A 27466-nucleotide genomic window follows, 5' to 3' on the forward strand; every position below is an offset into this window, starting at 1 on the left:
TTTAGTTTATAACGGCTGGAGGGGGGTGACAGTGGCCCTTTAAGATTAAGGTCACCTATGAATTTGAAGAGTGTTTCCAACCATCTCCAGATGACAAAAATCTTGTCAATGTACCACGCTCAGTTAAATCGTGTGTCCACCAAATATCACAGGTTTCTCCCACCAACTCAGGAGCATGTGCGCGTGCGTGTGTGGGCACAGAGTCCTCATTACTGTGCCCATAAGCTGGTAACAGAATTTCCGTAAAAATAGGAAGAAATTCTCGGCTGGTGGGAGCGTCTCTGGGTTTGGCCCTTAATAAATCATAACATGTTGCTTTGATTGCACAGTTTATTCTGAAAAATTTCATATACACAAAACTGTCGGATATAAATAGACAGGGTGATTAATAAGGTAGCTCAGGATTACTAGAAATGTACTATGAAGTGGACAAGCTCTGGCCTGCAGATATGTCTTTTGGTCAATGACAGTACCAATCACTGACTTCCTCTGCATCATTTCTGCTGTGCTTTTTATTATACAGTGTATTCACAATACATACTTTCAGACTTTACAGTATTTAAATAATCTGTACCAAAAAGAATTGTGTGTCATAACATCGCTCAATCCATGCATGTAGGTGAAATCTGGTCTTTTAAAGGGTATTCCTAGCTTAGTTAGTAGTTGGAGCTCCATTGAGCCTCAGAATGGATGGGCCACGGATATGTTTAGCTCTTGGCTAGGCCACGACTTTACAGAAAAAAAAAATCTAAATCTGGATATAGTCCTTTACCAGCGCTGAAGCCCAGTCATTCTGAGGATCAATGGGGCCCACAGATCTCAGTCCACCAATAAACATTAAGTAATGGCATATCCCAGCTATACCTCATCACTTTATAAGAAAGGAGTACCCCTTTAATATAGACAACAGCCGTTTAGTGGACAATCCTGGGATACTGACAACAATCGTGTAAAAAAAATGCAAAAAAAGCACCACCCTTTTGTTCGTGGTCCAAACAGAGTCCATGAATGGTCATAAACCTGAGTTCAATATTCATGTGCCAATGTCTGATGTGGCATGGGCCTTGTAATTGTACCCTCCGTGTGATAGGACAGGCCTTGTAATTGTACTCTCCATGTGATAGCATGGGCCTTGCTTAAAGCTGATGACACATGATTTCATTTGTTATAGTCCAGTCTTCACCATTTCCCCTCTTTCCAGCATTCCGGGTATATGGAAATATTGGAATTTCCTGAGGTGCTTATCAGCTGTCCTCTGAGGTAGGATCCTGCCTAGAATCTGTATTGAGAAGAAAGAAAAATAAGATTAATCCCAAAAGATAAGCGAACACCAGCTACAAAAAAAAGAAGCAAATGACACAGGAAGTTGTCCAGAGATCACAGGCTCATGTGACATTGGACAAAAGGTCAGCCTTCTTCCAGAAATAGCAGCACTCTTATCCACTTTAAACCCTTACATGGTGGCTCAGTGGTTAGCACTGCAGCCTTGTAGCACCGGGTCCTGGCATCAAATCCCACTAAGGACAACATCTGCAAGGAGTTTGTATGTTCTCCCCGTGTAAGGGTGGGTTTCCTACAGGTTGTCCGGTTTCCTTCCACACTCCAAAGACATACCGATGGGGAATCGTGAGCATTTTATGACCAAAGTAAACTTTTTTTCTACCTTTACTTCATCAAATTTTACAAAAATTTTACAAAAATTCACCTACTCAAAATGCAGAGAGGATGAAGCTTTAGGCTATGTGCACACGTTCATGTTTTTTCGCTATAAAAACGCGAAAAAAACGCCCACATTAAGCATCCTATTTTTAGAATGCATTCCGCATTTTTTGTGCACATCCTGCTTTTTTTTCCGCGGCGGAATCACATTCCGGAAAAAACGCAGCATGTTCATTCTTTGTGCGGAATCGCGGGGATTCTGCACACATAGGAATGCATTGATCCGCTTAATTGGCTATGCCCACTATGCGGGAAGCGGATCATGTGCGGATGGTACCCAGGGTGGAGGAGAGGAGACTCCTCCAGGCCCTGGGTACCATATAATTGTTAAAAAAAAGAATTAAAATAAAAAATCATGATATTCTCACCTTCCGGCGTCCCGCGCAGCTTTCCCGTTCCTCGCGACGCTCCGGTCCCAGTAATGCATTGCGAAAATGACATGTGATGATGTAGCAGTCTCGCAAGACCGTACGTCATCTGGGGTCATGCCGCAAAGCATTACTGAGACCGGAGCATCGCAAGGAGCGGGAAGGCTGCAGGGGACGCCGGAAGGTGATAATATCATGATTTTTTATTATTTTTAACACTATCTTTTACTATTGATGCTGTATAGGCAGCATCAATAGTAAAAAGTTGGTCACACTTGTCAAACACTATGTTTGACAAGTCTGACCAACTTGTCAATCAGTTTTCTAAGCGATGCTACAGATCGCTTGGAAAACGCTAGCATTCTGCAAGCTAATTACACTTGCAAAACACTAGTGTTTAGCAGGAAAACGCATGCCAATTCCACATGCGATATACCCGCGGCAGGGGTTGCAATTTCCGTGGCAATTCTGCAACGTGTGCACTTAGCCGAATAGTATTTAATTTGTAATAATTTTAAAAGTAAAAAAGTTTTTACTTTTTGTATGGCTCTACATTACAAGGATGCTAGTGTGCATTTTTCTACCACATGTCCGGGGTCTAACTGGAGGTAGCACCTGCGTCCCTCGGACATTCCAATCTGACCCTGCTCGAGGGGTCTTACTATGGGTGTCTGGGGCTCGCATAATCATGCCCCCTTCAGAGCCCCCCAGTCTAGTGGTTCCACTAAAATAGCAATAAACGAATGTACACTGCAACATCTGTGCCTCAGCGTCTATTTGTTACAGAGTCTAAAGTTCGGTTACCAGAACTTGACCCCGAACCCCATATAAGTCAATGAAGATCCAAACTTTGGTGCTGTAAAAAGGTCTGTAAAATGGTCTGGATAAAGGCTGGGTGGGGGGGGGGGGGGGGGGGGGCTGGTAAGAGCAGGACAATTGCCCTGCAAACAAACCTGGATAGGGAAATTTCTTAAAATTAACATCGAATAAAAAAAAAAAAAAAGTATAAAAATAATATTCTTGAACCAGGAGGTGGAGGTCCAAGTGGACGAGTGCCTTGCGTGTGCAGTTTACAGTACTTGTTAATAAATAAAAAAAATTTAAAATATGACATGGTGTCCCCCCTATTTGTAATAACCAACCAAGGGAAAGCAGACAGCTGTGAGCTGGTCTTATAAGGATGGTAAGGGGACAATATCTATGGACCTTCCCAGCCTATCAATATCAGCCCCCCGTGTCTGCTTTGCCTTAGATGGTTATTAAAAATAGGGGGACTCAACTTCATTTTTTGGGGTCCCCCCATTTTTAATAAGGAAAGCAGACAGCCAGTGGGTTGATATTAATAGGCTAGGAAGGTTCTATGGATATTGGCCTCTTTCCACCCTAATAAGACCAGCTCACAGCTGTCTGCTTTCCTTTAGCTGATTATTAACCCCTTTACCCCCGAGGGTGTTTGCACGTTAATGACCCGGCCAATTTTTACAATTCTGACCACTGTCCCTTTATGAGATTATAACTCTGGAACGCTTTAATGGATCCTGGTGATTCTGACACTGTTTTCTCGTGACATATTGTACTTCATGACAGTGGTAAAATTTAGTTGATATGACTTGCATTTATTTGTGAAAAAAACGGAAATTTGATGAAAATGTTGAAAATTTCGCAATTTTCCAACTTTGAATTTTCATGCTCTTAAATCACACAGATATGTCACACAAAATACTTAACAAGTAACATTTCCCACATGTCTACTTTACATCAGCACAATTCTGGAACCAAATTTTTTTTTCTTAGGGAGTTATAAGGGTTAAAAGTTGACCAGCGATTTCTCATTTGTACAACACTTTTTTTTTTTTTTTAGGGATCACATCACATTTGAAGTCACTTTGAGGGGTCTATATGACAGAAAATACCCAATAGTGACACCATTATAAAAACTGCATCCCTCAAGGTGCTCAAAACCTCACTCAAGAAGTTTATTAACCCTTCAGGTGCTTCACAGGAATTTTTGGAATGTTTAAAAAAAATGAACATTTAACTTTTTTTTTTTCCACAAAATATTTACTTCAGCTCCAATTTGTTTTATTTTACCAAGGGTATCAGGAGAAATTGGACCCCAAAAGTTGTTGTGCAATTTGTCCTGAGTACGCTGATACCCCATATGTGGGGGTAAACCACTGTTTGGGCGCATGGCCGAGCTCGGAAGGGAAGGAGCGCCGTTTGACTTTTCAATGCAAAATTGACTGGAATTGAGATGGGACACCATGTTGCGTTTGGAGAGCCCCTGATGTGCCTAAACAGTGGAAACCCCCTAATTCTAACTGAAACCTTAACCCAAACACACCCCTAACCCTAATTCCAAACACACCCCTAACCCCAACCACAACCCTAACCACACTCCTAACCCTAATCCCAACTATAACCCTAACCACACCCCTAGCCCTGACACACCCCTAACCCTAATCCCAATCATAAATGTAATCCAAACCCTAACGGGAAAATGGAAATAAATACATTTTTTTAATTTTTCCCTAACTAAGGGGGTGATGAAGGGGGGTTTGATTTACTTTTATAGCGGGTTTTCTAGCGGATTTTTATGATTGGCAGCCGTCACACACTAAAAGACGCTTTTTATTGCAAAAAATATTTTTTGCGTTACCACATTTTGAGAGCTATAATTTTTCCATATTTTGGTCCACAGAGTCATGTGAGGTCTTGTTTTTTGCAGGACGAGTTGACGTTTTTATTGGTAACATTTTCGGACACGTGACATTTTTTGGTCGCTTTTTATTCCAATTTTTGTGAGGCAGAATGACCAAAAACCAGCTATTCATGAATTTCTTTTTTTTTTTTGGGGGGGGGGCGGGGGGGGGGGGGCGTTTATACCGTTCCACGTTTGGTAAAATGGATAAAGCAGTTTTATTCTTCGGGTCAGTACGATTACAGCGATACCCCATTTATATCATTTTTTTATGTTTTGGCGCTTTTATACGATAAAAACTATTTTATAAAAAAATAATTATTTTTGCATCGCTTTATTCTGAGGACTATAACTTTTTTAATTTTTCGCTGATGATGCTATATGGCGGCTCGTTTTTTGCGGGACAAGATGATGTTTTCAGCGGTACCATGGTTATTTATATCCGTCTTTTTGATCGCGTGTTATTACACTTTTGTTCAGCAGTATGATAATAAAGCGTTGTTTTTTCCCCTTTTTTTATGGTGTTCACTGAAGGGGTTAACTAGTGGGACAGTTTTATATGTCGGCTCGTTACGGACGCGGCGATACTAAATACAGTGCCTACAAGTAGTATTCAACCCCCTGCAGATTTAGCAGGTTTAATAAGATGAAAATAAGTTAGAGCCTTCAAACTTCAAACAAGAGCAGGATTTATTAACAGATGCATAAATCTTACAAACCAAAAAGTTTTGTTGCTCAGTTAAATTTTTATAAATTTTAAACATAAAAGTGTGGGTCAATTATTATTCAACCCCTAGGTTTAATATTTTGTGGAATAACCTTTGTTTGCAATTACAGCTAATAATCGTCTTTTATAAGACCTGATCAGGCCGGCACAGGTCTCTGGAGTTATCTTGGCCCACTCCTCCATGCAGATCTTCTCCAAGTTATCTAGGTTCTTTGGGTGTCTCATGTGGACTTTAATCTTGAGCTCCTTCCACAAGTTTTCAATTGGGTTAAGGTCAGGAGACTGACTAGGCCACTGCAACACCTTGATTTTTTGCCTCTTGAACCAGGCCTTGGTTTTCTTGGCTGTGTGCTTTGGGTCGTTGTCTTGTTGGAAGATGAAATGACGACCCATCTTAAGCTCCTTTATGGAGGAGCGGAGGTTCTTGGCTAAAATCTCCAGGTAGGCCGTGCTATCCATCTTCCCATGGATGCGGACCAGATGGCCAGGCCCCTTGGCTGAGAAACAGCCCCACAGCATGATGCTGCCACCACCATGCTTGACTGTAGGGATGGTATTCTTGGGGTCGTATGCAGTGCCATCCAGTCTCCAAACGTCACGTGTGTGGTTGGCACCAAAGATCTCGATCTTGGTCTCATCAGACCAGAGAACCTTGAACCAGTCAGTCTCAGAGTCCTCCAAGTGATCATGAGCAAACTTTAAACGAGCCTTGACATGACGCTTTGAAAGTAAAGGTACCTTACGGGCTCGTCTGGAACGGAGACCATTGCGGTGGAGTACGTTACTTATGGTATTGACTGAAACCAATGTCCCCACTGCCATGAGATCTTCCCGGAGCTCCTTCCTTGTTGTCCTTGGGTTAGCCTTGACTCTTCGGACAAGCCTGGCCTCGGCACGGGAGGAAACTTTCAAAGGCTGTCCAGGCCGTGGAAGGCTAACAGTAGTTCCATAAGCCTTCCACTTCCGGATGATGCTCCCAACAGTGGAGAAAGGTAGGCCCAACTCCTTGGAAAGGGTTTTGTACCCCTTGCCAGCCTTTTGACCCTCCATGATCTTGTCTCTGATGGCCTTGGAATGCTCCTTTGTCTTCCCCATGTTGACCATGTATGAGTGCTGTTCACAAGTTTGGGGAGGGTCTTAAATAGTCAGAAAAGGCTGGAAAAAGAGATAATTAATCCAAACACGTGAAGCTCATTGTTCTTTGAGCCTGAACTACTTCTTAAAACTTTAGGGGAACCAAACAGAATTCTGGTGGGTTTAGGGGTTGAATAATAAATGACCCTCTGAAAAGACTTTTCCCAATTAAAAAAAAAAATAAACAAAGAAATAACATTCTTTTTTGCTGCAGTGCATTTCACACTTCCAGGCTGATCTACAGTCCAAATGTCACAATGCCAAGTTAATTCCAAATGTGTAAACCTGCTAAATCTGCAGGGGGTTGAATACTACTTGTAGGCACTGTATGTGTACTTTTATTGTTTTGTTTTTTTTATTTAGATAAAGAAATGCATTTATGGGAACTATATATATATATTTTTTACACATCTGAATATATATGTACTTCTTACACTGTAACATTGCCCCGGGGGTGGGGCATCATGTTATAGTGTAAGATCGCTGATCTGACACTTTGCTGTGCACGGTGTCAGATCAGTGATCTGAGGTGCACTCCTGGAGGCTTCCAGGTAAGCCACCTCCCTGCAGGACCCGGATGCAGCCCCGAGGCCATTTTGGATACGGGGCCTGCAGGGAGAAGAAGGTAGGAGACCCTCGGAGCAACGTGATCACATCGCGTTGCTTTGAGGGTCTCAGGGAAGCCCGCAGGGAGCCCCCTCCCTGCGCGATGCTTTCACATAGTGCCGGATGACAGCTGACACCCAGCCGCGATCGGCCGCCCTCCCCCCGTGAGCGTGGCCGATCACTATGACGTACTATCCTGTCGGTGGGCATACTGGCCCACCCCACCGCGACGGGATAGTACGTCTAATGTCAGAAAGGGGTTAAATACTCAAAGAGAGTTGACCTCATCCCACCTTCCCTGTGGATTATGGTCTAAAGGACAGATGTGGGTATACAAGGTACCTTTTTCCTTCTGCAGAGAGACTCTACAGAATAGCAGCCAGAACACCATGGCTCTAACCGGAGGGATACAGATTTGAGACACTCTACAGGAAGTCAGCTTAAGGGACCACGGTCCCAGCTGGAGGAATGCAGATCTGATCCATTGACCATCACTGAACCCATGGGAACATTCAGAGAAGCCAGGTTGGGACCATCTGGTCATCTGGCCATATACCTCAATGGACTATCAGCTTCCTAAAATTGTCGTTACCTCCTCTCTGTGCATGCTAGCCAAAAGAGGTGTGCCACTGGTGGAGGTAGTTGGCCCTGAAAGCCCCAAAGTCGCAGCTGCTCTAATCCCGGCAAGCTAGAGGAAGGGTGAGACTCATTAACTTGCACCATGTTATGTACTTACTGGGACTGTACTATATGTTATTGTCTGTCGGTGGTTCAATAAATTATTGCCACACTGTTTTACCCTCACCCTGTGTTGTCTGAATAGTATTATGCTCACAGGAAAGGAGATCGGTCCTTCAGTGGGAAGAGCCCTGTCCATGCGACCTTTCTAAAGGCGGCTCGGCCAGCAGACGAGAGCACCCACTGACCCTCATGTCTCCACAATATCATGCAGAGGAAACGCCTCAAAGCCTCATATATCTTACTACACCGTAAGAAGACAAGAGAGGAAGAAAAAAAAAAAAAAAATTCTCAAATTTTCTATTAACCTTTGTCAAAATTCAGTGATACCAATTGCCAAATTTCACGAGACCAGATGAAGATGGACGGATAGAGAAAAACAACTTAGGCTACTTTCACACTAGCGTTAACTGCATTCCGTCACAATGCGTCGTTTTGCCGAAAAAAAGCATCCTGCAAAAGTGTTTGCAGGATGCGTTATTTCACCATTGATTAACATTAAGCGACGCATTGTGACGGATTGCCACACGTCGCGCGACGGATGCGTCGTGCAGTGGCGGACCGTCAGGAGCAAAAAACGCTACATGTAACGTTTTTTGCTCACGACGGTCCGCTTTTTCCGACCGCGCATGCGCGGCCGGAACTCCGCCCCCACCTCCCCGCACCTCACAATGGGGCCGCGGATGCGCTGGAAAAATGCATCCGCTGCCCCCGTTGTGCGGCGGAGACAACGCTAGCGTCGGGAACGTCGGCCCGACGCACAGCGACGGGCCAAGCCCGACGCTAGTGTGAAAGTAGCCTTACAAGTAGGAAAATTTGTGGAAATATTTTGAGCCCTATTCATTATTACATTTGCACCTAGTCTAGTTTTTTGCATTTGCACTTAATTCTTATTTTCATTTATACTTTTTTTAAACCCTTAAAGACAGTGCAATTTTTCATTTTTGCCTCACCTTCTTTCAAGAGTAAATATCATTAGCGTGCTGCCACTATGGAGCCCATGAGTCGGGGGTGCCCGATACCAGAGCTGGTAATGGACACCCCCCCATCCCCTGCATCGCATCTTCAACGGTATCAGCATAGTGGATATAATGGAGCCATTATACTATTTGAAGGGCTATGCGGGGCCCATTATATTTGGGGAACTTATGTGGGAGCCATCATAGTATTTGGAGGGCTATGTGTGGGGCCATTATAATATTTGGAGACCCATGAGGGAGCCTTTATATTGGACTATGTGGGAGTCCATTATACTGTTTGCAAGCAATTATATTGTGTGAACGTTTGTGTGGATGGTAGTGTGGGGGCTATTATGCTGTTTGGAGGGCTAGTGGGGCCATCATACAGTGTGGAGGGTTGTGTTGGGGCCATTATACTATATGGAGGGCTGTGCTGGGGTTCCCATGATTTTTTTTGGGGGGGTGCAGTAGGGTCATCACACTGCGTGTGGAGGATATGGTTGAAGCATTCACTGTGGGGATATCATACAGTGTGGGGGTTACTTTTGTTGGCAGCCTACTTTGAGGGCCATGAGAGTGGAATCTAGAGGTTTCAATTAGGAAAATTACTGAGCAAGGGCTGCAGAGTTGTGAAAAATACGTTCATCTGTGACCCCGCTGAATATTATTTTTTTTTCAGGGGAAGGCAATTAGAACTTTTGCCATCGGGCCCCATGATCTCTATGTATGCCCCTAATAAATATATTTTTTTTATTTTTCCATCCATATAGCACAAAGTTTTGCTTTTTTGTGGACATTATCCGTTTTGCCATGCAATGTACTGGGAAACACAGAGAAAAAAAATTGTTGAAATTGTAAAAAAATATGTAATTCCACAGTATCTTTTGGGGTTTTGTTTTGTTTTTTATGAAGTTCACTGTACGGTCAAAATGACCCAATAGTGCAATTCTCCAGCAATACCAAGCTGGCCTTTTTTTTTTTTTTTTTTTTTAGTTATAAAAGTAGTAAAAAAATTTTGAAAATTTACTTAAAAAATGTTTTTAATTTATTTCACTATTTACCAAGATCCATACAATTTTCATTTTTTAGTCATTTTGCAACCTTTTATTGAAACGTGATCTTTTACACTAAAAAAGGCACAAAAGAAAAATTGAAGAGCATTTTTGATTTTGCACAAAATTCAAGAACCTCGTTAGGAAAAATTTCACACAAAAAATGTCAACAAATATCACAAGATGAAAAAAGAGAAGGGACAGAAACTGAGAGGTAAGGTCAAGTTCCCATGATTAGTATTTGGGGAATTTTTGATGCAGTGTACAAACGCAGTGTTTTTACAGTTCCAGCAAAAGTGGATAGGATTAAGGCTATGTGCACACGTTGGGGAATGGGGTGCAGAATTTTCTGCACAAAATCAGCATCTCCTGGCAGAATCCGCAGGTGCAGATTTGCCAGGGATTTTCTGCGGAATTGATGCGGATTTTCTGCAGTTTTTACCACTGCGGATTTCTATAATGGAGGGGTGTAGAAACGCTGCAGATCCGCACAAAAGCGGTGACATGCACTTCTTTTAAACCTGCAGCGTTTCCGCGCGGATTTTCCCGCACCACCTGCACAGCTTTTTTTTTTTTCACATTGATTTACATTGTACTGTACATCACAGTGCGGATCTGCAGCGCTTCTGCGTGGAAAAATCCGCTGCGAATCCACACTAAATCCGCACCGTGTGAACATAGCCATAGGGAAATCTCCTGCCGAATATGCTTCTTTTTACGTAGTACGAGTTTGAAATCTACAACATGCCAATTTCTCTTGCAGTAAACATGCATTTAATATGCTGATTTTCCCAATAAACTATAATGAGATGAGGAAACTCCAAAAAAACATTTTTTAGTACCAATCTGCAGCAAAAACAAATGTAATCTACACATAACTTTTATCAAAGTTAATTAACAAGAAGTCCCCAACAAGAGACAAGTACTGCAGCTCAAAAAAAAAAGCATGAAAAAAATAAAAGAAAAAACTGCAAATAACTTAAAAAGTGAAGAAAACCCGCAACATCAAAAACTCATTGTGGGAACTTAGTCTAAGGCCATGTTCACACTTTGCGGGTTTTACCGCGGATCCGCGGCGATTTTGATGCTGCGGGTCCGCAGCAGTTTCCATAGCGTTTACATTAACATGTAAACCCTATGGAAACCGCAAACCGCAGTGCACATGTTGCGGGAAAAAACGCGCAGAAACGCAGCGGTTTACAACCCGCAGCATGTCACTTCTTTGTGCAGAATCGCTGCGATTCTGCACCCATAGAAATGCATTGATCCGCTAATTTCCCGCATGGGGCTGTGCCCATGATGCGAGAAGTAAGCGGATAATGTGCGGTTGCTACCCGGGGTGGAGGAGAGGAGACTCTCCTCCAGGCCCTGGGAAGCATAAATAGTGTAAAAAAAAAAAAAAAAAAAAAAGAATTAAAATAAAAAATCATGCTATACTCACCTCTCAGCGCTGCACGCGGCCGTCCGGTCTCCGTTGCTGTGCGAGCAGGACCTGCGGTGACGTCGCGGTCACATGACCGTGACGTCACGAAGGTCCTTCTCGCACAGCATCTTTGGAACCGGACCGCCGTGTGCAGCGCCGAGGAGATCGGGACGTCAGAGGGTGAGTATATAACCAATTTTTATTATTTTTAACATTACTATTGATGCTGCATATGCAGCATCAATAGTATAGGAGTAAACCCGCAGCGGAAACCGCAAAACAAACCGCGATATATCTGCAGGGATAACCGCAGCGGTTTTGCCCTGCAGATTTATCAATTCCGCTGCGGGAGAACCCGCAGAGCACGCCGCAAAGTGTGCACATAGCCTAAGAAAAAGAAGAGATGAATGATGTTCTGCATCAAGGGCCGATTCGGAGTAAACTCACCGACTCAATTTTTTTTTACTACTTCAATTAAAAATCTAAACACATACAAGATTATTTTGACAGGTGTCAGACAGAGAGAGTGGGGGCAAAATACGGATATACTGTATATACATATACACACACTTAATGACACCTGTTGAAATAGAAGATAGATAGATAGATAGATAGATAGATAGATAGATAGATAGATAGATAGATAGATAGATAGAAAAGAAAAAAACCAACCAGCACTCCTAATGTGTACACTTGCAAGCTGCAAACTGCATCATATAGATAAAAAAAAAAAAGAACACAGCAGCACATGTACATGAATCTAGGCCATGTGAAAACACAGACAAATATTTAATATGAATTACACTTCTCAAAAATATTTTTTTCTCATAAAACTTATAGTAATAGATGAAATGAAGATTCTTAAGCACATAAATTGGCCAATTCATGTGTGCCCATCAACCACGGCAAGGTGATCTCCTTCTGATGGGCCCTACTCTACCATACATGCCATTCTTGGGCCACCAGCCTACAACTATGGACAAACATGTCACTCTAGGGATAAACCTACAATTTATGGGCAGGTAGAGTTGATTACCGCCATCTGCAAGGTCAATGGGAGGAGTGCAAGATCAGTCTGGATGCAGTCAACATCCAATAACTAAATAGAGAAAGAAACACAACCAGCACTCCTAATGTGAACACGTGCAAACTGCATCATATAGATAAAAAAAGAAAACGGCAGCATATATATGTTCCATCACATGCAAGCCGATCGGTGAGTACCAGACACATAAGTATCTTAAAAAAAGATTTAAGAAGCTCAGGGTGAGCACAAGCCATGTTGTGCCTATAGGCAGCCCACCCCGGGGGGCACTGTGACCCCTGATAAGGACAGCTCTCTAATCACCAAACAACTTGTGACTGGCAGTGTGATCAAACCTACAGGGGGCGGCTCCTCCCTTGCCATACAGAGGCACGTAGGCAGTGTCACACACGTACACATGTCTGCACGGAGAGGAAGCTATGTATACATTGCTACACATCTGCCCAGAGGACACAATCAGCCGATTCTCCTACATTACAGTCATCTGATAGAGCAGTAAATCAGCCCGTGTAATATAAGATGCACGTCTCATCTCTGGGGTCACTACATAGGAATGTGGGGGGCAATCAGCACAGATGTGACCATAGAAATCACACAATGGATTCTATCCCTATGATTGCTACATATAAGGTAATAGCCTATTATTTCAGTACTTTTTTTTTTTAGCATCAAGTTTGACAGTTGACAGGTCACGATACCCTTTAAAGTGGGCCCAACTGGCCTCAATGTGAATGAGGGGAAAGCAGGACAGGAGCCCGACATAGTAATCCACTAACTGCCATATGTGACCCCATTAAATTTCCCAGCCCGAGGCCTGGCCTTGATGTATAACCTAGCAGCTGTGGTGTACAGCAGCCTGTGGTCGGATCTATAAGGTATGAATTGGGTTACTGTAAATCCCTGAAGCTCAGCAAGATATCTCAGAACCACAGGGAATTTCCAATATTGTCCTATGCATATGCAAGGAAATAGTTCTTCCTCTTAAAGGAACATGTCACGTCCAGAAATTATATTTACCTGCTGACAATATGCATGTAAATCTGTGTAACCGGCTCACGGGAAGCGGCTGCAGGGAGAAAATGAGGTCACATTCTCCCTGCAGCCGCTTACTTACACTATCGGAAACGGTCAGCACTCACTACAGAGAGCCATCCCCATCCCCTGCAGACTGTGAGCCCTCGCAGGCAGGGTCCTCCCTCCTTATGTACCTGCGTGCCTTGTTTTTTTTGCTCATGTTTAGTTGTATTTGTCTATATTTGCCCCCTTTTCACATGTAAAGCGCCATGGAATAAATTATGCTATAAAAATGTACAATAATAAAATAATAATAAAGAGCGCTATAATCACTCCCCGACACATTGATATCTGTGTTTCTGGACAGGACCCCTATAAGACTGACTTTTGCGTCCCCACCCCCGTGCACTTACCACTTAATCGTTTGAACCTCTGCTTGGCTGCGGCTCTTTCTTTGGCATCGAAATACCAGACGGTTAGAGCGTATCTATGAGGATGAGAGAACACCGGTTACTTAGGATGCGCAGTGCCCGAGTGCCATGCTCTGAGTCTATCGCTCGGCTATTACCTGGTGGCATAAGATGGCTGCACCTCATGTGGGTTGCGGCGGTCGGACCAGAAAAAAAGCAGCCGATCAAAAAGAGGCTCCACATCAGCCACACAGGAGCCACCATCAGGAAAGATGCGAAGTACTCCACCATGGACCTGCAGGACAAGATGGCAGGTGACATAAGGCAATACGACCATACGGGACTGTGCGGAGGACTACAGGTGGGACATACTGGCTTTCTCACCTTGGCATCCCAGTTCTTATTGAGATAATAAATGCATGTGATGCACCGGCCGTCTCCAGTCGGGTTGTCCACGTGTCGCACGTATCCAGCTCCATTCCCAGGGTAACATGCCACCATTGCCTGAAATGACAGGTCGTGTCTGCGTTATCGCTGCTGCCCTCAGGCAATCATGGTCTGCAATCAGCATATCACGGCTTTATATTTTCCTAAGTGGGATTCTCAACACTTTTTCAGAAAATTCTGAACTGTTTTAGGGAAGTCGATCATATAATAAACTACCCCAGCATTACATTTAGTGCCAGTGAGAGCACGCCATGAGTGTGGGCAGAGATCACGCTGTTGGTGACTGCAGGGACAGATCCAGTCCTTGGCCCTGTCCTAGGGTCGCCATCACGGAAATAGTACTACCGATCTATAGTTTGCCATCTTCACTGTGAGGCAACTATAACATGGAGCTCCGTGCAGTACATTAATGGCATGATAGGGTTAAACGTGGCCTATGCTAAGAGGTGAAGTGTAGGCAAAAGTCAGGAATTCTGCTGCATCAGTAAGGCAAAAGAGTATGCAGAAAACAGGATAACGCCACAACCCAGGGGCTGGAGCCATGCCATGGAGGACAGCTCATAGAGGACACAGCCGGTGGACAATGCGCCGATAGCGAGGACACAGCCGGTGGACACTGCGCCGATAGCGAGGACAGAGCCGGTGGACCCTGCGCCGATAGCGAGGACACAGCCGGTGGACCCTGCGCCGATAGCGAGGACACAGCCGGTGGACACTGCGCCGATAGGACACAGCCGGTGGACACTGCGCCGATAGCGAGGACACACGTCTGAAATGGGTGCTAACAAAGCAGCAGTAGCAGAGATGAAGATCCAGATGGAAGAATAGTAATAAAGTAGAATAATAAAGGAATTTTTTATTCCAGGTTTTTCAGTCAACACATTCCACAGTAATTGCAGACTTCTTCCTCAGGACACTGTACATACGGTTTGTATATGTATTAGGCTACGTTCACATTTGCGCTGTGCGGTGCAGCGGCGACGCAACGCACATGTGAACGCATGCACAACGCAGTGTTTTGTGACGCATGCGTCCACTTTTGCATGGTTTTTGGCGCAGAAAAAACTGCATCATGCAGCGTCCTCTGCGCCCTGACGTGTGCACCACAGTGACGCATGCGTCACAAAACGCAAGTGCAAAGCATGTCCATGCGCCCCCATATTAAATATAGGGGCGCATGCGGCGACGCTGCAGCTGTGCCTGACGCAACGCTAATGTGAACGTAGCCTATCATACGTCTTGTGTCCGGAGGGAAAAGTCTGGAATGACTGTGAAATGTGTTGACTAATAAAGTAGTTTTTTAATTCTACTTTATTCTTCTTCCATCGCCGACCAGCAGCGGATAATCCACATTTGGCTCCTTTACCCCCCAGAGACTGGTAAATGGGAAACCCCGAAACAGAGCAGATCCTGCCACCAGGGCCGACACAAGAAGCGGCCGGTCGGACGCGGCGGGACACTGAGGAGGAGAGGACACTGAGGAGGAGAGGACACTGAGGAGAGGACACTGAGGAGAGGACACTGAGGAGGAGAGGACACTGAGGAGGAGAGGACACTGAGGAGGAGAGGACACTGAGGAGAGGACACTGAGGAGGAGAGGACACTGAGGAGGAGAGGACACTGAGGAGGAGAGGACACTGAGGAGGAGAGGACACTGAGGAGGAGAGGACACTGAGGAGGAGGCCACTGAGGAGGAAGCCGAAGGTTCTGTGGCATCCCGGCCTCACCTTGGAGCGCTCCTTCACATAGTACTGGCCCAGGCGGCTGCCGCACAACACAACCAGGCGGTCAATCACCGACAGGACCAGGCCGATGGCCTCGCAGCCGTCCTCCGTGCCAGCGATCCAGGCGATCTTGTCCCCTCGCAGGTGCCTCCTGGAGACGCCCTGCCGGTGCCCGGCCAGCTGGCCATCCTTCAGGGCGCCATCCCTGTGCAGCGCCCGCACCTGCTCCAGCACTCGGCTGCCCAGCTCCTCGCCCAGAATGTGGTCCAGATAACAGTAGCCATCGGCGAGCAGGCGGGGCGCGATGTGCTGCAGGGCCAGCTTCTCCAGGTCCACAGACGGGCCCTGCTTGAATGGCATGGCTGGCTCTATGGTGGGCACTAGGGGTCAGAGGTGACAGCAGGGCACGGTGCCACCATGGCGGTCAGCAGGAGGCCATGTCACCTGCCAGAGTCCCGAGAAGCCGCCTAGGACAATGGTGCCAGTGCAGGGCGCCCCAGGACGTGCCACCTCCAGCACCGCCCGCGCCCCATGAACTCGTGCAGTGAGGCAGAGTGCGCTATAAAGGCTCAGCTACGTGTCTGTGTCAGCATCTCCTGCCCCGCACACCTCACTACGTGCAGGGTGAGTGCTGCTCCCGCCGGGCGGGGCCACGGCCACACTGTGCGGCTGCTGATCACAGCCTGCCCGCCGCAACCAATCACACGGCGAGGAGGGCGTGGCCTGGGCTCACACTGGGCGCGCACAAAAGCACGTGCTCGAGGGACACACGGCGCCGGGCGTCAATTGGCCAAGCACTTGTGGGCGTGTTCAGGTAACCAGGAGACGGCGTGGTAATGGGCGTGTCATCCGCCATTGAGGAATCCTGGTTCGGCATGTAGCCTCTACGGCAAAGTGCTAAGAGTAGAGTAGTAAACATGGCGGGAGGAGGGGAAGGTGTGAGAGAGTGTGTGTGGGAGAGAGGGAGGAAACTGTGCGTGGGTCAGCCAGACTGGGGCAGGAGGACGAAACAGCTGGACAAACAGCGGGCAACACGGAGAAAAGGAGGCACCGCACCACTGAAGAAGACGGAGGGAAAGAGCAACATACACAATGCGGTCTCCATACCCTACAATCCCCCCTCTATACAGGATAATCACACTACTAATATCCCTCTATTATACCCATAATCCTAATTAATTAGGCAATCAGTCCTTCAATATGCAATATACCACATTTTCTACCAATACTGGTACAAAGTGACTAAAATAATGCTTTTTATTGAATACAATAATTAAACAGAATTTAAAAAGGGGAAAAAATATCCCCTATATACAGTATAATCACACTACTAATATCCCCCTCTATACAGTATAATCACACTACTAATATCCCCCTATATACAGTAGAATCACACTACTAATATCCCCCTATATACAGTATAATCACACTACTAATATCCCCCTATGTACAGTATAATCACACTACTAATATCCCCCTATGTACAGTATAATCACACTACTAATATCCCCCTATATACGGTATAATCACACTACTAATATCCTCCTATATACTGTAGAATCACACTACTAATATCCCCCTATATACTGTAGAATCACACTAATAATATCCCCTATATACAGTATAATCACACTAATAATATCCTCCTATATACAGTATAATCACACTACTAATATCCCCTATATACAGTATAATCACACTACTAATATCCCCCTATATACGGTATAATCACACTACTAATATCCTCCTATATACTGTAGAATCACACTACTAATATCCCCCTATATACTGTAGAATCACACTAATAATATCCCCTATATACAGTATAATCACACTAATAATATCCTCCTATATACAGTATAATCACACTAATAATATCCCCTATATACAGTATAATCACACTACTAATATCCCCTATATACAGTATAATCACACTAATAATATCCCCTATATACAGTATAATCACACTAATAATATCCTCCTATATACAGTATAATCACACTAATAATATCCCCCTATATACTGTATAATCACACTACTAATATCCCCTATATACAGTATAATCACACTACTAATATCCCCCTATATACAGTATAATCACACTACTAATATCCCCCTATATACAGTGTAATCACACTACTAATATCCCCTATATACAGTATAATCACACTACTAATATCCCCCTATATACGGTATAATCACACTACTAATATCCCCCTATATACGGTATAATCACACTACTAATATCCCCCTATATACGGTATAATCACACTACTAATATCCCCCTATATACAGTGTAATCACCCTACTAATATCCCCTATATACAGTATAATCACACTACTAATATCCCCCTATATACAGTATAATCACACTACTAATATCCCCCTATATACTGTATAATCACACTACTAATATCCCCTATATACAGTATAATCACACTACTAATATCCCCCTATATACAGTGTAATCACCCTACTAATATCCCCTATATACAGTATAATCACACTACTAATATCCCCTATATACAGTATAATCACACTACTAATATCCCCTATATACAGCATAATCACACTACTAATATCCCCCTATATACAGTGTAATCACCCTACTAATATCCCCTATATACAGTATAATCACACTACTAATATCCCCCTATATACAGTATAATCACACTACTAATATCCCCCTATATACTGTATAATCACACTACTAATATCCCCTATATACAGTATAATCACACTACTAATATCCCCCTATATACGGTATAATCACACTACTAATATCCCCCTATAGACGGTATAATCACACTACTAATATCCCCCTATATACGGTATAATCACACTACTAATATCCCCCTATATACGGTATAATCACACTACTAATATCCCCCTATATACGGTATAATCACACTACTAATATCCCCCTATATACAGTATAATCACACTACTAATATCCCCTATATACAGTATAATCACACTACTAATATCCCCCTATATACAGTGTAATCACCCTACTAATATCCCCTATATACAGTATAATCACACTACTAATATCCCCCTATATACAGTATAATCACACTACTAATATCCCCCTATAGACGGTATAATCACACTACTAATATCCCCTATATACAGTATAATCACACTACTAATATCCCCTATATACAGTATAATCACTCTACTAATATCCCCCTATATACGGTATAATCACACTACTAATATCCCCCTATATACGGTATAATCACACTACTAATATCCCCCTATATACAGTATAATCACACTACTAATATCCCCCTATATACTGTATAATCACACTACTAATATCCCCCTATATACTGTATAATCACACTACTAATATCCCCCTATATACAGTATAATCACACTACTAATATCCCCTATATACAGTATAATCACACTACTAATATCCCCCTATATACGGTATAATCACACTACTAATATCCCCCTATATACAGTATAATCACACTACTAATATCCCCTATATGCAGGGCCGTATTTAGAGTTTCTGCTGCCCTAGGCACTTTTAGTGCTGCCTCCCCCATTGGTGAGTATGACACTATCGGCAGTGACTTTGGCAAAAATCGCTGATGTGAAAGTAGCCTTTTGCAGCAGATCCGGCAGTTTTTCCGCATCTGCCGTGTAACGGATCACTTACGGCACAACTGCGTTCGGCCTCATTCATTCCCTATGGGAATTGCAGACATGTGCGGCACTTGCGATTTTGCCGCGATCCGACAAATGCGGTACTTGCAGCAATGGAAAAAAACACTGCTAGCAGTGTTTTTTGTATCACCGTAAGTGCAAAACCGCAATTGCCGCACATGTCCGCAAGTAGCCATCACTACCTGTCCCTGCACCTTGCTAGCTCATCCCTATCCATCCCTCCCTGACCTAAAACTACACTATAAAGCTTTAGAAAAACAATTTATTAACTGACATATTCCATTGGCATATAATGAGGGCTACGGCGCAGACTGGGACGGGCAGTCTCCGGGTCTCCATTCTCTCTCAGTGTACACCCTCAGTCCCTGCCTCACTGCGCTGTGCACAGACCTCCCTCCACCGGACCCGGTAATCACCGCTCGCAGTAGCATACTGGCAGAGGTGTATCTAGGGTTTCTGGCACCTGGGGCAAGAATTCATTTTGGTGCCCCCCCTCCGCCAAGGACATATGCGATTTGCACACTCAGTCATGTGCCCACGAGCTCCTCTCCCTAATGCTCTCAATGATCAGTGAAAAACTGAGAGAAGCAGAAGAGAAGCTCGGTGTCACAGGACCATAAGTGTAAAAGTCGCATGTGAGTGAAGTGTCCATGTGACGACTACTGGAACCTGCAGAGCTGAATCCTGACATCGCAGCTTCTGAATTCTCACAGCTAATGCACTGCACACTTTTAGGATTCTCCCTTGCCGGTGGACGGTCATGTCAGCACAAGTATGTGATTTGTATACTTCTGACCACATTCCGACTAGACGTGCCCGACCTCGCTCAGTTCATTTTCAATGACGGAGGCCACACATGTCTAGTCAGCATGTGACCACATTAATGTAAATCCCCAGCATGAGAGAATTCTGACAGCGTGCAGTGCGCACTGTGAGAATTCAGAAGTCTGCAGTCACAAAGAATGACTGCAGACTCATCACAAACCTGGACATCCCCTTTAATGCTCCTAACATAAATAAAAACATGAGAGTTAGTCAGTATCACAAATAACATTTACATCCAGGTACGTTATAGATGACGTCGCCTCTGGAGCCGTTCTTCTTTTCTTCATCTTGTCCAGATCCCATGATGAGTTTTCTCATCCACATCCGTCTTCAGACTTCCATTTTCTCCGCTCTTTTGCAGAAAGTCTCCACATGACGCCCTTAAAGATACAAGTGTCATTATAATGCTCCTGAATAAAAAATTGCCCCTCACTATATTGTCTGCACAAAATATGACTCCCACACTGTCCCTCTTATGGTACATGCTCTTTACACTGACCTCTCCTTTCTATACCGGCCCCCTCTTCACACTGTCCTCTTGCACTGTGTCCCCCCTATAGGGCCCAGTATTTATACTCCATATTTATACTCCATCCTCCCACCCTGTGTGCATGGCTCCTGTTATGATCCGGTGGTAGGATCACAAAACTGACCTGATAAATAAACCTAAATATTAGGACGAGCTCTGGGGATGTGGAAACTATACTGACCGCAACCCTGATCCTATCCAAACACACTAAAGGCAGCCGTGGAGCGTTACCTAAAAACCTAGATGCCTCTTCACAGCCTGAGGAACTAACTACCCCTAGAGAGAAAGCAAAGCCTCACTTGCCTCAGAGAAATAACCCCAAAGTTTAGACAGCCCCCACAAATAATAACGGTGAGTTAAGGGGAAAATACAAACGTAGTAATGAAAAACAGGTTTAAGCAAATGAGGCCCGCTAACGCTAAATATACTGAAGATAGCAAGGGATCTGTGCGGTCAGTACAAAAACTATCAAAAACTATCCACGCAGAAAATACAAGAACCCCCACACCGACTCACGATGTGAGGGGCGCACTCTGCACCCCAGAACTTCCAGCAAGCAAAAAATCACATATAAGCAAGCTGGACTGAACTCATCATATATTGAGAAACATTTTCAAGAGAAAAATGAGCAAACATGAACTAGCAAGACTTAGCTTCTCCGGATGGAGAGAGGTCACAAGGAAGTCCAGAGAGATCAGAACCAGTACTGAATACAACGACAGCAGGCAACAAGTAAAGGTCCAGGTGGAGTTAAATAGGAACCAGCATAGCAGGAAATGAGGCAGCTGAGCCCAGCTCCAGACCCGCAGTATCGCTAAAGGCCACCAGAGGGAGCCCAGACGGAATTCACAACAGGCTCCCCCATCTTCCCACCCTGCGTGCATGGCTCCCCCATATTCCCACCCTGCGTGCACGGCTCCCCCATCTTCCCACCCTGCGTACACGGCTCCCCCATCCTCCCACCCTGCGTGCATTGCTCCCCCATCCTCCCACCCTGCGTGCATGGCTCCTCTATCCTCTCACCCTGTGTGCATGGCTCCCCCATCTTCCCACCCTGCGTACACGGCTCCCCCATCCTCCCACCCTGCGTGCATTGCTCCCCCATCCTCCCACCCTGCGTGCATGGCTCCTCTATCCTCTCACCCTGTGTGCATGGCTCCTCTATCCTCTCACCCTGCTTGCATGGCTCCCCCATTCTCCCCCTGCGTGCATGGCTCCCTCATCCTTCTCCCCTGCGTGCATGGCTCCCCCATCCTTCTCCCCTGCGTGCATGGCTCCCCCATCCTCCCCTGCGTGCATGGCTCCCCCATCCTTCTCCCCTGCGTGCATGGCTCCCCCATCCTTCTCCCCTGCGTGCATGGCTCCCCCATCCTTCTCCCCTGCGTGCATGGCTCCCCCATCCTTCTCCCCTGCGTGCATGGCTCCCCCATCCTTCTCCCCTGCGTGTGTGGCGGCCCCCAAACACAGGGCAGCGGGGTACTCGGTACTGGGTCCCTCGGTCTCAGTTCTAGGGGTGTCACGATGGCCCGACCCGGTCCGTGGCCCTGCTAAGGGGCACCCAAATAAAGGTGCAGGTGAGAGTTTGGCAAGTGTTCGTGACGCCACCTGTGGTATTCGGTCAGGGTGACCGACGCTGCTAGGGGTCCGCTGGGGTGATGGAATGGCAGCTAGATGGTGTAACTTCGCACAGGTGAAGTATGTCCCCAGGGCTTCCCTTGATGAGTAGATGGTAATGGTGTAGGTCGCAGTAAATGACGAGGACACAGGTTTGCAGTCTCTTTACCTTTTTACTGAAGGCTTCGGCATCCACAATCCAGAGCACTGCTAACAGGGCTGGCTGAAACCGGCCGGTCCGAAGGCACATCCAGAGGTCCCTTTGCAGGTGGAAATCAGTAGCCTACCTACTAGCGCCTGTGTGTTGTAGTACCTCCCTGCTGAGCACCACGGGATATGTTGTGAATTCTGTTGTGGGTTCTGCTCTTGGGCTCCCTCCGGTGGTTATAAGTGGTAGTGCTGCTGTTTGTCCTTCACAGCAGTCATCAGGTGCTTCCACTTTGGACGGGGCTATTTAGTCTGGCTTCACCCTTTAGTGAGTGCCAGTTGTCCATTGTTTTTCTGGAGGATTCACATCTCTGTTTGGTTTCTCCTGCTGGATTGTCCAAATCATCAAAGATAAGTCCTGGCTTTGTTTTTGCAGTCCACATGCGGTGGACTTTATAGTTCAGTGAATTGCTATGTTTTTTCTTGTCCAGCTTTGTCTGTGTAAGGATTTATTCAGCCAAGTTGGAAGCTCTGGAGTTGCAGAGTTACCCTCCATGCCTTTAGTTAGGTGTGGAGATTTTTGTATTCTCTGTGGTGGATTTTTGTAGTAATTTAATACTGACCGCACAGTACTCTGTCCTGTCTTTTCTTTCTAGGTAGCGTGGCCTCCTTTGCTAAATTCTGTTTTCAGTCTGCGTTTGTAATTTCCCTCTCCTCTCACAGTCAATATTTGTGGGGGGCTGTCTTTCCTTTGGGGATTTTCTCTGAGGCAAGATAGTTTTCCTGTTTCTTTCTTTAGGGGTAATTAGTCCTCCGGCTGTGACGAGGTGTCGAGGGAGTGACAGGAACATCCCACGGCTACTTATAGTTGCGGTGTTAAGTTCAGGGTCTGCGGTCAGTATAGAGGCCACCTACTCCAGAGCTCGTCCATGCTGCTCCTAGGCCACCAGATCATAACAGGGATAGTCCTCACAACTGTCGTGTATGTTTCTGTTCTTTCTCTCCATCCCCCAGATGGTTTGGATAGGACGCACCCGTATGACGGGGTAGGCCTGGAGTTATTTTATAGGGACCCTAGAGACGCCCCTCTCCCACAATTGCCTCTGTTGTCTTCATTAGGTGTAAAGGTGAGACAGCCAACCTAGAGTTAACTGCCCTGCCGTAGTTCAAAGTAATGCGTAGAGCCTATTACTTCCTCGGCGTTCCGGCCGCCGGCTACGCGCCTCAGAAGGATGTTGCCGATCTTGGGGCACGACTCCTCCTGGTTCTATCTCCTTTGTGCTGTGATCTCGTTTCTCACTTCTCCACAATATACTTCGCTTCGTGTCCTTTCTTAGGATGCCGCCGCAATGAGGTGCAGGCACGGCTCCGTAACGATCTGTCTCGTGCTAGGCCACTGCCAGGATCCCACCCCTGACAGGGACCTCCCTGAGTCTTCCCAAGCAACTCTCTCTCACACTAGATGCTACCTGGGCAAAACCCAGTCAGCTTCTTCCTAACTTCCTATCCGACTCCCAGTTTTACCAGAGTGTGAGGAGTGGCCTAATACATAGAACCTTTTGCTCCCCCTGGTGGTCGGAGTGTGAAGTGTAGTGTGTGACTGTGATACCTGGTCAGGTGAACTCCTTTAGTGCCATCAGACGTACCATCACTCCCCCCTTGTGGAAGAGCGACAATACTGCAACGACCAGGACTCTGGGGTGCTGCACGTGCATGGGTCCCCCATCCTTCTCCCCTGCGTGCATGGCTCCCCCATCCTTCTTCCCTGTGTGCATGGCTCCCCCATCCTTCTCCCCTGCGTGCATGGGTCCCCCATCCTTCTCCCCTGCGTGCATGGCTCCCTTATCCTTCTCCCCTGCGTGGAAGGCTCCCCCATCCTTCTCCCCTGCGTGCATGGCTCCCCCATCCTTCTTCCCTGTCATTCTCACCGCGCGGCGCAGAACTTCCCGGCATCTCTGCAGTGTCTTCCTGTATGAGCGGTCACGTGGTAGCACTCATTAAGGTGATGAATATGCGCATATTCATCACCTTAATGAGCGGTACCATGTGACCGCTGAAGACCGGACGCGCTGCCGGCGCTGAGACGCAGTTGCAGCCACCGCTGGAGGAAGGTGAGTATTACGTCTTCAGGGAGGGGGCGGGAAGGAGGGAGGGAGGAGGGGGGGCGAGCACTTGACCCCGGAGTTTTATTACAAAAAAAAAGAAGAAGAAAAAACCTAGCTCAAGTGCGCCCCCCCGCATCCCGCCACCCTAGGCACCTGCCCTCAAGTGCCTAGTGGCAAATACGGCCCTGCCTATATGCAGTATAATCACACTACTAATATCCCCCTATATGCATTGTAATCACACTACTGATATCCCCCGAACTATATATACAGTATAATCACACTACTAATATTCCCGATCTTTATATATACAGTATAATCACTCTACTAATATCCTAATATATACACTATAATCACACTTCTAATATCACCCTGATCTATATATACAGTATAATCACACTACTAATATCCCCCTATGTACAGTGCAATCACACTACTAATATTCCTCTATATACAGTATAATCAGACTACTAATATCCTCCTAAATATATGCCTGTTCATATATAAAGACACAACTTATTTCCTAAGTAAAATTAATTGTGTAAAGGTCTCTAATTTCACAATTTTGGCATCTTTTGATGTTATATCACTGTACTCCTATTTGATCATGACAAGGGTATGTCGGCTGTTGCTGACATGCTCACCAGCTCGGACATGGCACTGGAGTGTGCATGGTTGTCCTCTCGCTACCGGGGTTAATACTATGGAGGAATTATGTTCTCTTTGGTGATGAGTACTTCCTGCAGCAATGGGGGATGGCTATGGGGTCCAATATGACCCCCACATGTGCAAACTTCTACATGGCTGTCTTCGAGGACAGGTTTCTATACAGGTCTCCAAGTTGGTGTCTTGTCCGTAGCTGTTGCTGCTATATTGATGATTGTTTTCTTTTTATGGGAAGGAAGTATGGAAGAACTCCTTGCTTTTCTATCTGAGATTAATTAGGTCTATATTGAATTGCATTTCACGTTAACTAGCTCTGATGTGAGCTTGCAGTTTTTGGACACTCTTGTTTACAAAGAATGTGACTGCCTCTGTACTCATTGGCTGGCACGGTACTTCATAAGGAACGTGCCTCTGACTGTGGAGCCCATATGACAAACGCCAATAAAATACTGTCAGTGCCCAGTTCCCCCTTGCACCACTCCCCTTGGTGATGCACTAATTGGGATGCCCAGCCGGCCAGTGGTTCTTAAAGGGGAAGGTTCCTATGGCCACACCTACAGGGGTTAAATTCAGGTGTCCGGGCAAGTAACTTCCTCTTTCCCCAGGCGTGCACCTGGAAGTACATAGAATTATGCTTACGCGCTCATTAAAAGCAGATTTGCTAGTCTGGAAAACGCTCCTGCAATCAAACAACGGCTATACATGTGTCATGGCTAGAGAAACTGCTAAACTGCAAGCAATGACCTTAGGCTGGCAATAGGGTGGAGCAAAAAAGAAGGTTTTGCAGCAATCTACAAAAACTAATGGAGCAAAAGCGATTTGCCGGAGCTATAGACAACATCAAAATGGGGGTGCCATCCAGTCCTATGGGAAACTTTTGCAATAGTGGCAGCTGTTGAAGTATGGGCTAATCTGTTGAGAAACGCTAAGACAAAAAATATGAGAATTGCAAAGAGCCTAAACCACATGTCATCTTCATCGTTGACCATACTTGCCCCTTTTACGCCAGCTAGCGCTGCTATGCTTGGAAAACAAGATTTGGTAGAGCCACCTTTGTGGCGGAAGTAGACGATAATATCATTAACTCACTGTTTTCGTCTGATTGGCAGGCATTCAGAATCCAGCATCCCAAAGCGCAACCCTGGGGTATTCAGTATCCACTATCCCTATGGGACACAGTGGTCAATCACTGATGCCCTTAATCCGTGCATCCGTTTCGCCGGCTACCTGGCAGGTCTATGGTAAGGCTTGGGAGGCGTGGTGCTAATCCAGGTCGATAAATGTGACCGAAAAAGAGGTGCGGTGACGACGGAATTTCTAGTGCGGCTGAAGGAAAGCGGGGCGTCGGGGACGGCAGCGCAACGTAAATTATTGGGGTTAGCCTTTTTCTTTCAACTAAAGGGGTGGGCCGATGTAACAAAGTTCTTTTCCATTAAGCAAGCATTTAAAGGCTGGAAAAGGCTTCAACCGAGCCAAGAATGCCATCGACCCATTTCACTGAGACTATTGCACGACATTATTTCAATATCCCCATCAGTCTGCACATCGCAATATGAGGCAATCCTCATATCCGCAACTTTTGCGATCGTCATGTTCAGAGCACTGCGCATTAGCGAATTGCAGTAAAAAAAAAAAAAAATGGCAGAAGGAGGTCTAATTAACGAGGACATAGTCATATACAGCAACACTCTGCACATTTGAGTGAGAAAATCCAAGTGCGATCATACTGGAAGGGGCACATGGGTCCTAGTTAACTCTGCAGATGGCCCAGTATGCCCGCAAAAAATAGTCAAAAGATATGCCGTAGTAAGACACGCAAGCAGATCTTTTCT

General features: G+C 45.5%; 1 protein-coding gene across 1 annotated transcript; it reads right to left on the reverse strand.

Annotated features, from left to right (window-relative positions):
* Nucleotides 1-318: 318 nt before the first annotated feature.
* Nucleotides 319-16827, reverse strand: EGLN3 (egl-9 family hypoxia inducible factor 3). The gene is made up of 5 exons (XM_077261178.1): nucleotides 16071-16827; nucleotides 14281-14400; nucleotides 14055-14191; nucleotides 13900-13973; nucleotides 319-1279 (listed from the first exon to the last, which is right to left on the reverse strand). Exons 1-5 carry the CDS (start codon nucleotides 16425-16427, stop codon nucleotides 1245-1247), a joined length of 723 nt encoding a protein of 240 aa, XP_077117293.1. The 5' UTR covers nucleotides 16428-16827; the 3' UTR covers nucleotides 319-1244.
* Nucleotides 16828-27466: the final 10639 nt, after the last annotated feature.

Source organism: Ranitomeya variabilis, chromosome 1 (assembly GCF_051348905.1).
Source record: "Ranitomeya variabilis isolate aRanVar5 chromosome 1, aRanVar5.hap1, whole genome shotgun sequence".
In the NCBI taxonomy this organism is placed as follows: domain Eukaryota; kingdom Metazoa; phylum Chordata; class Amphibia; order Anura; family Dendrobatidae; genus Ranitomeya; species Ranitomeya variabilis.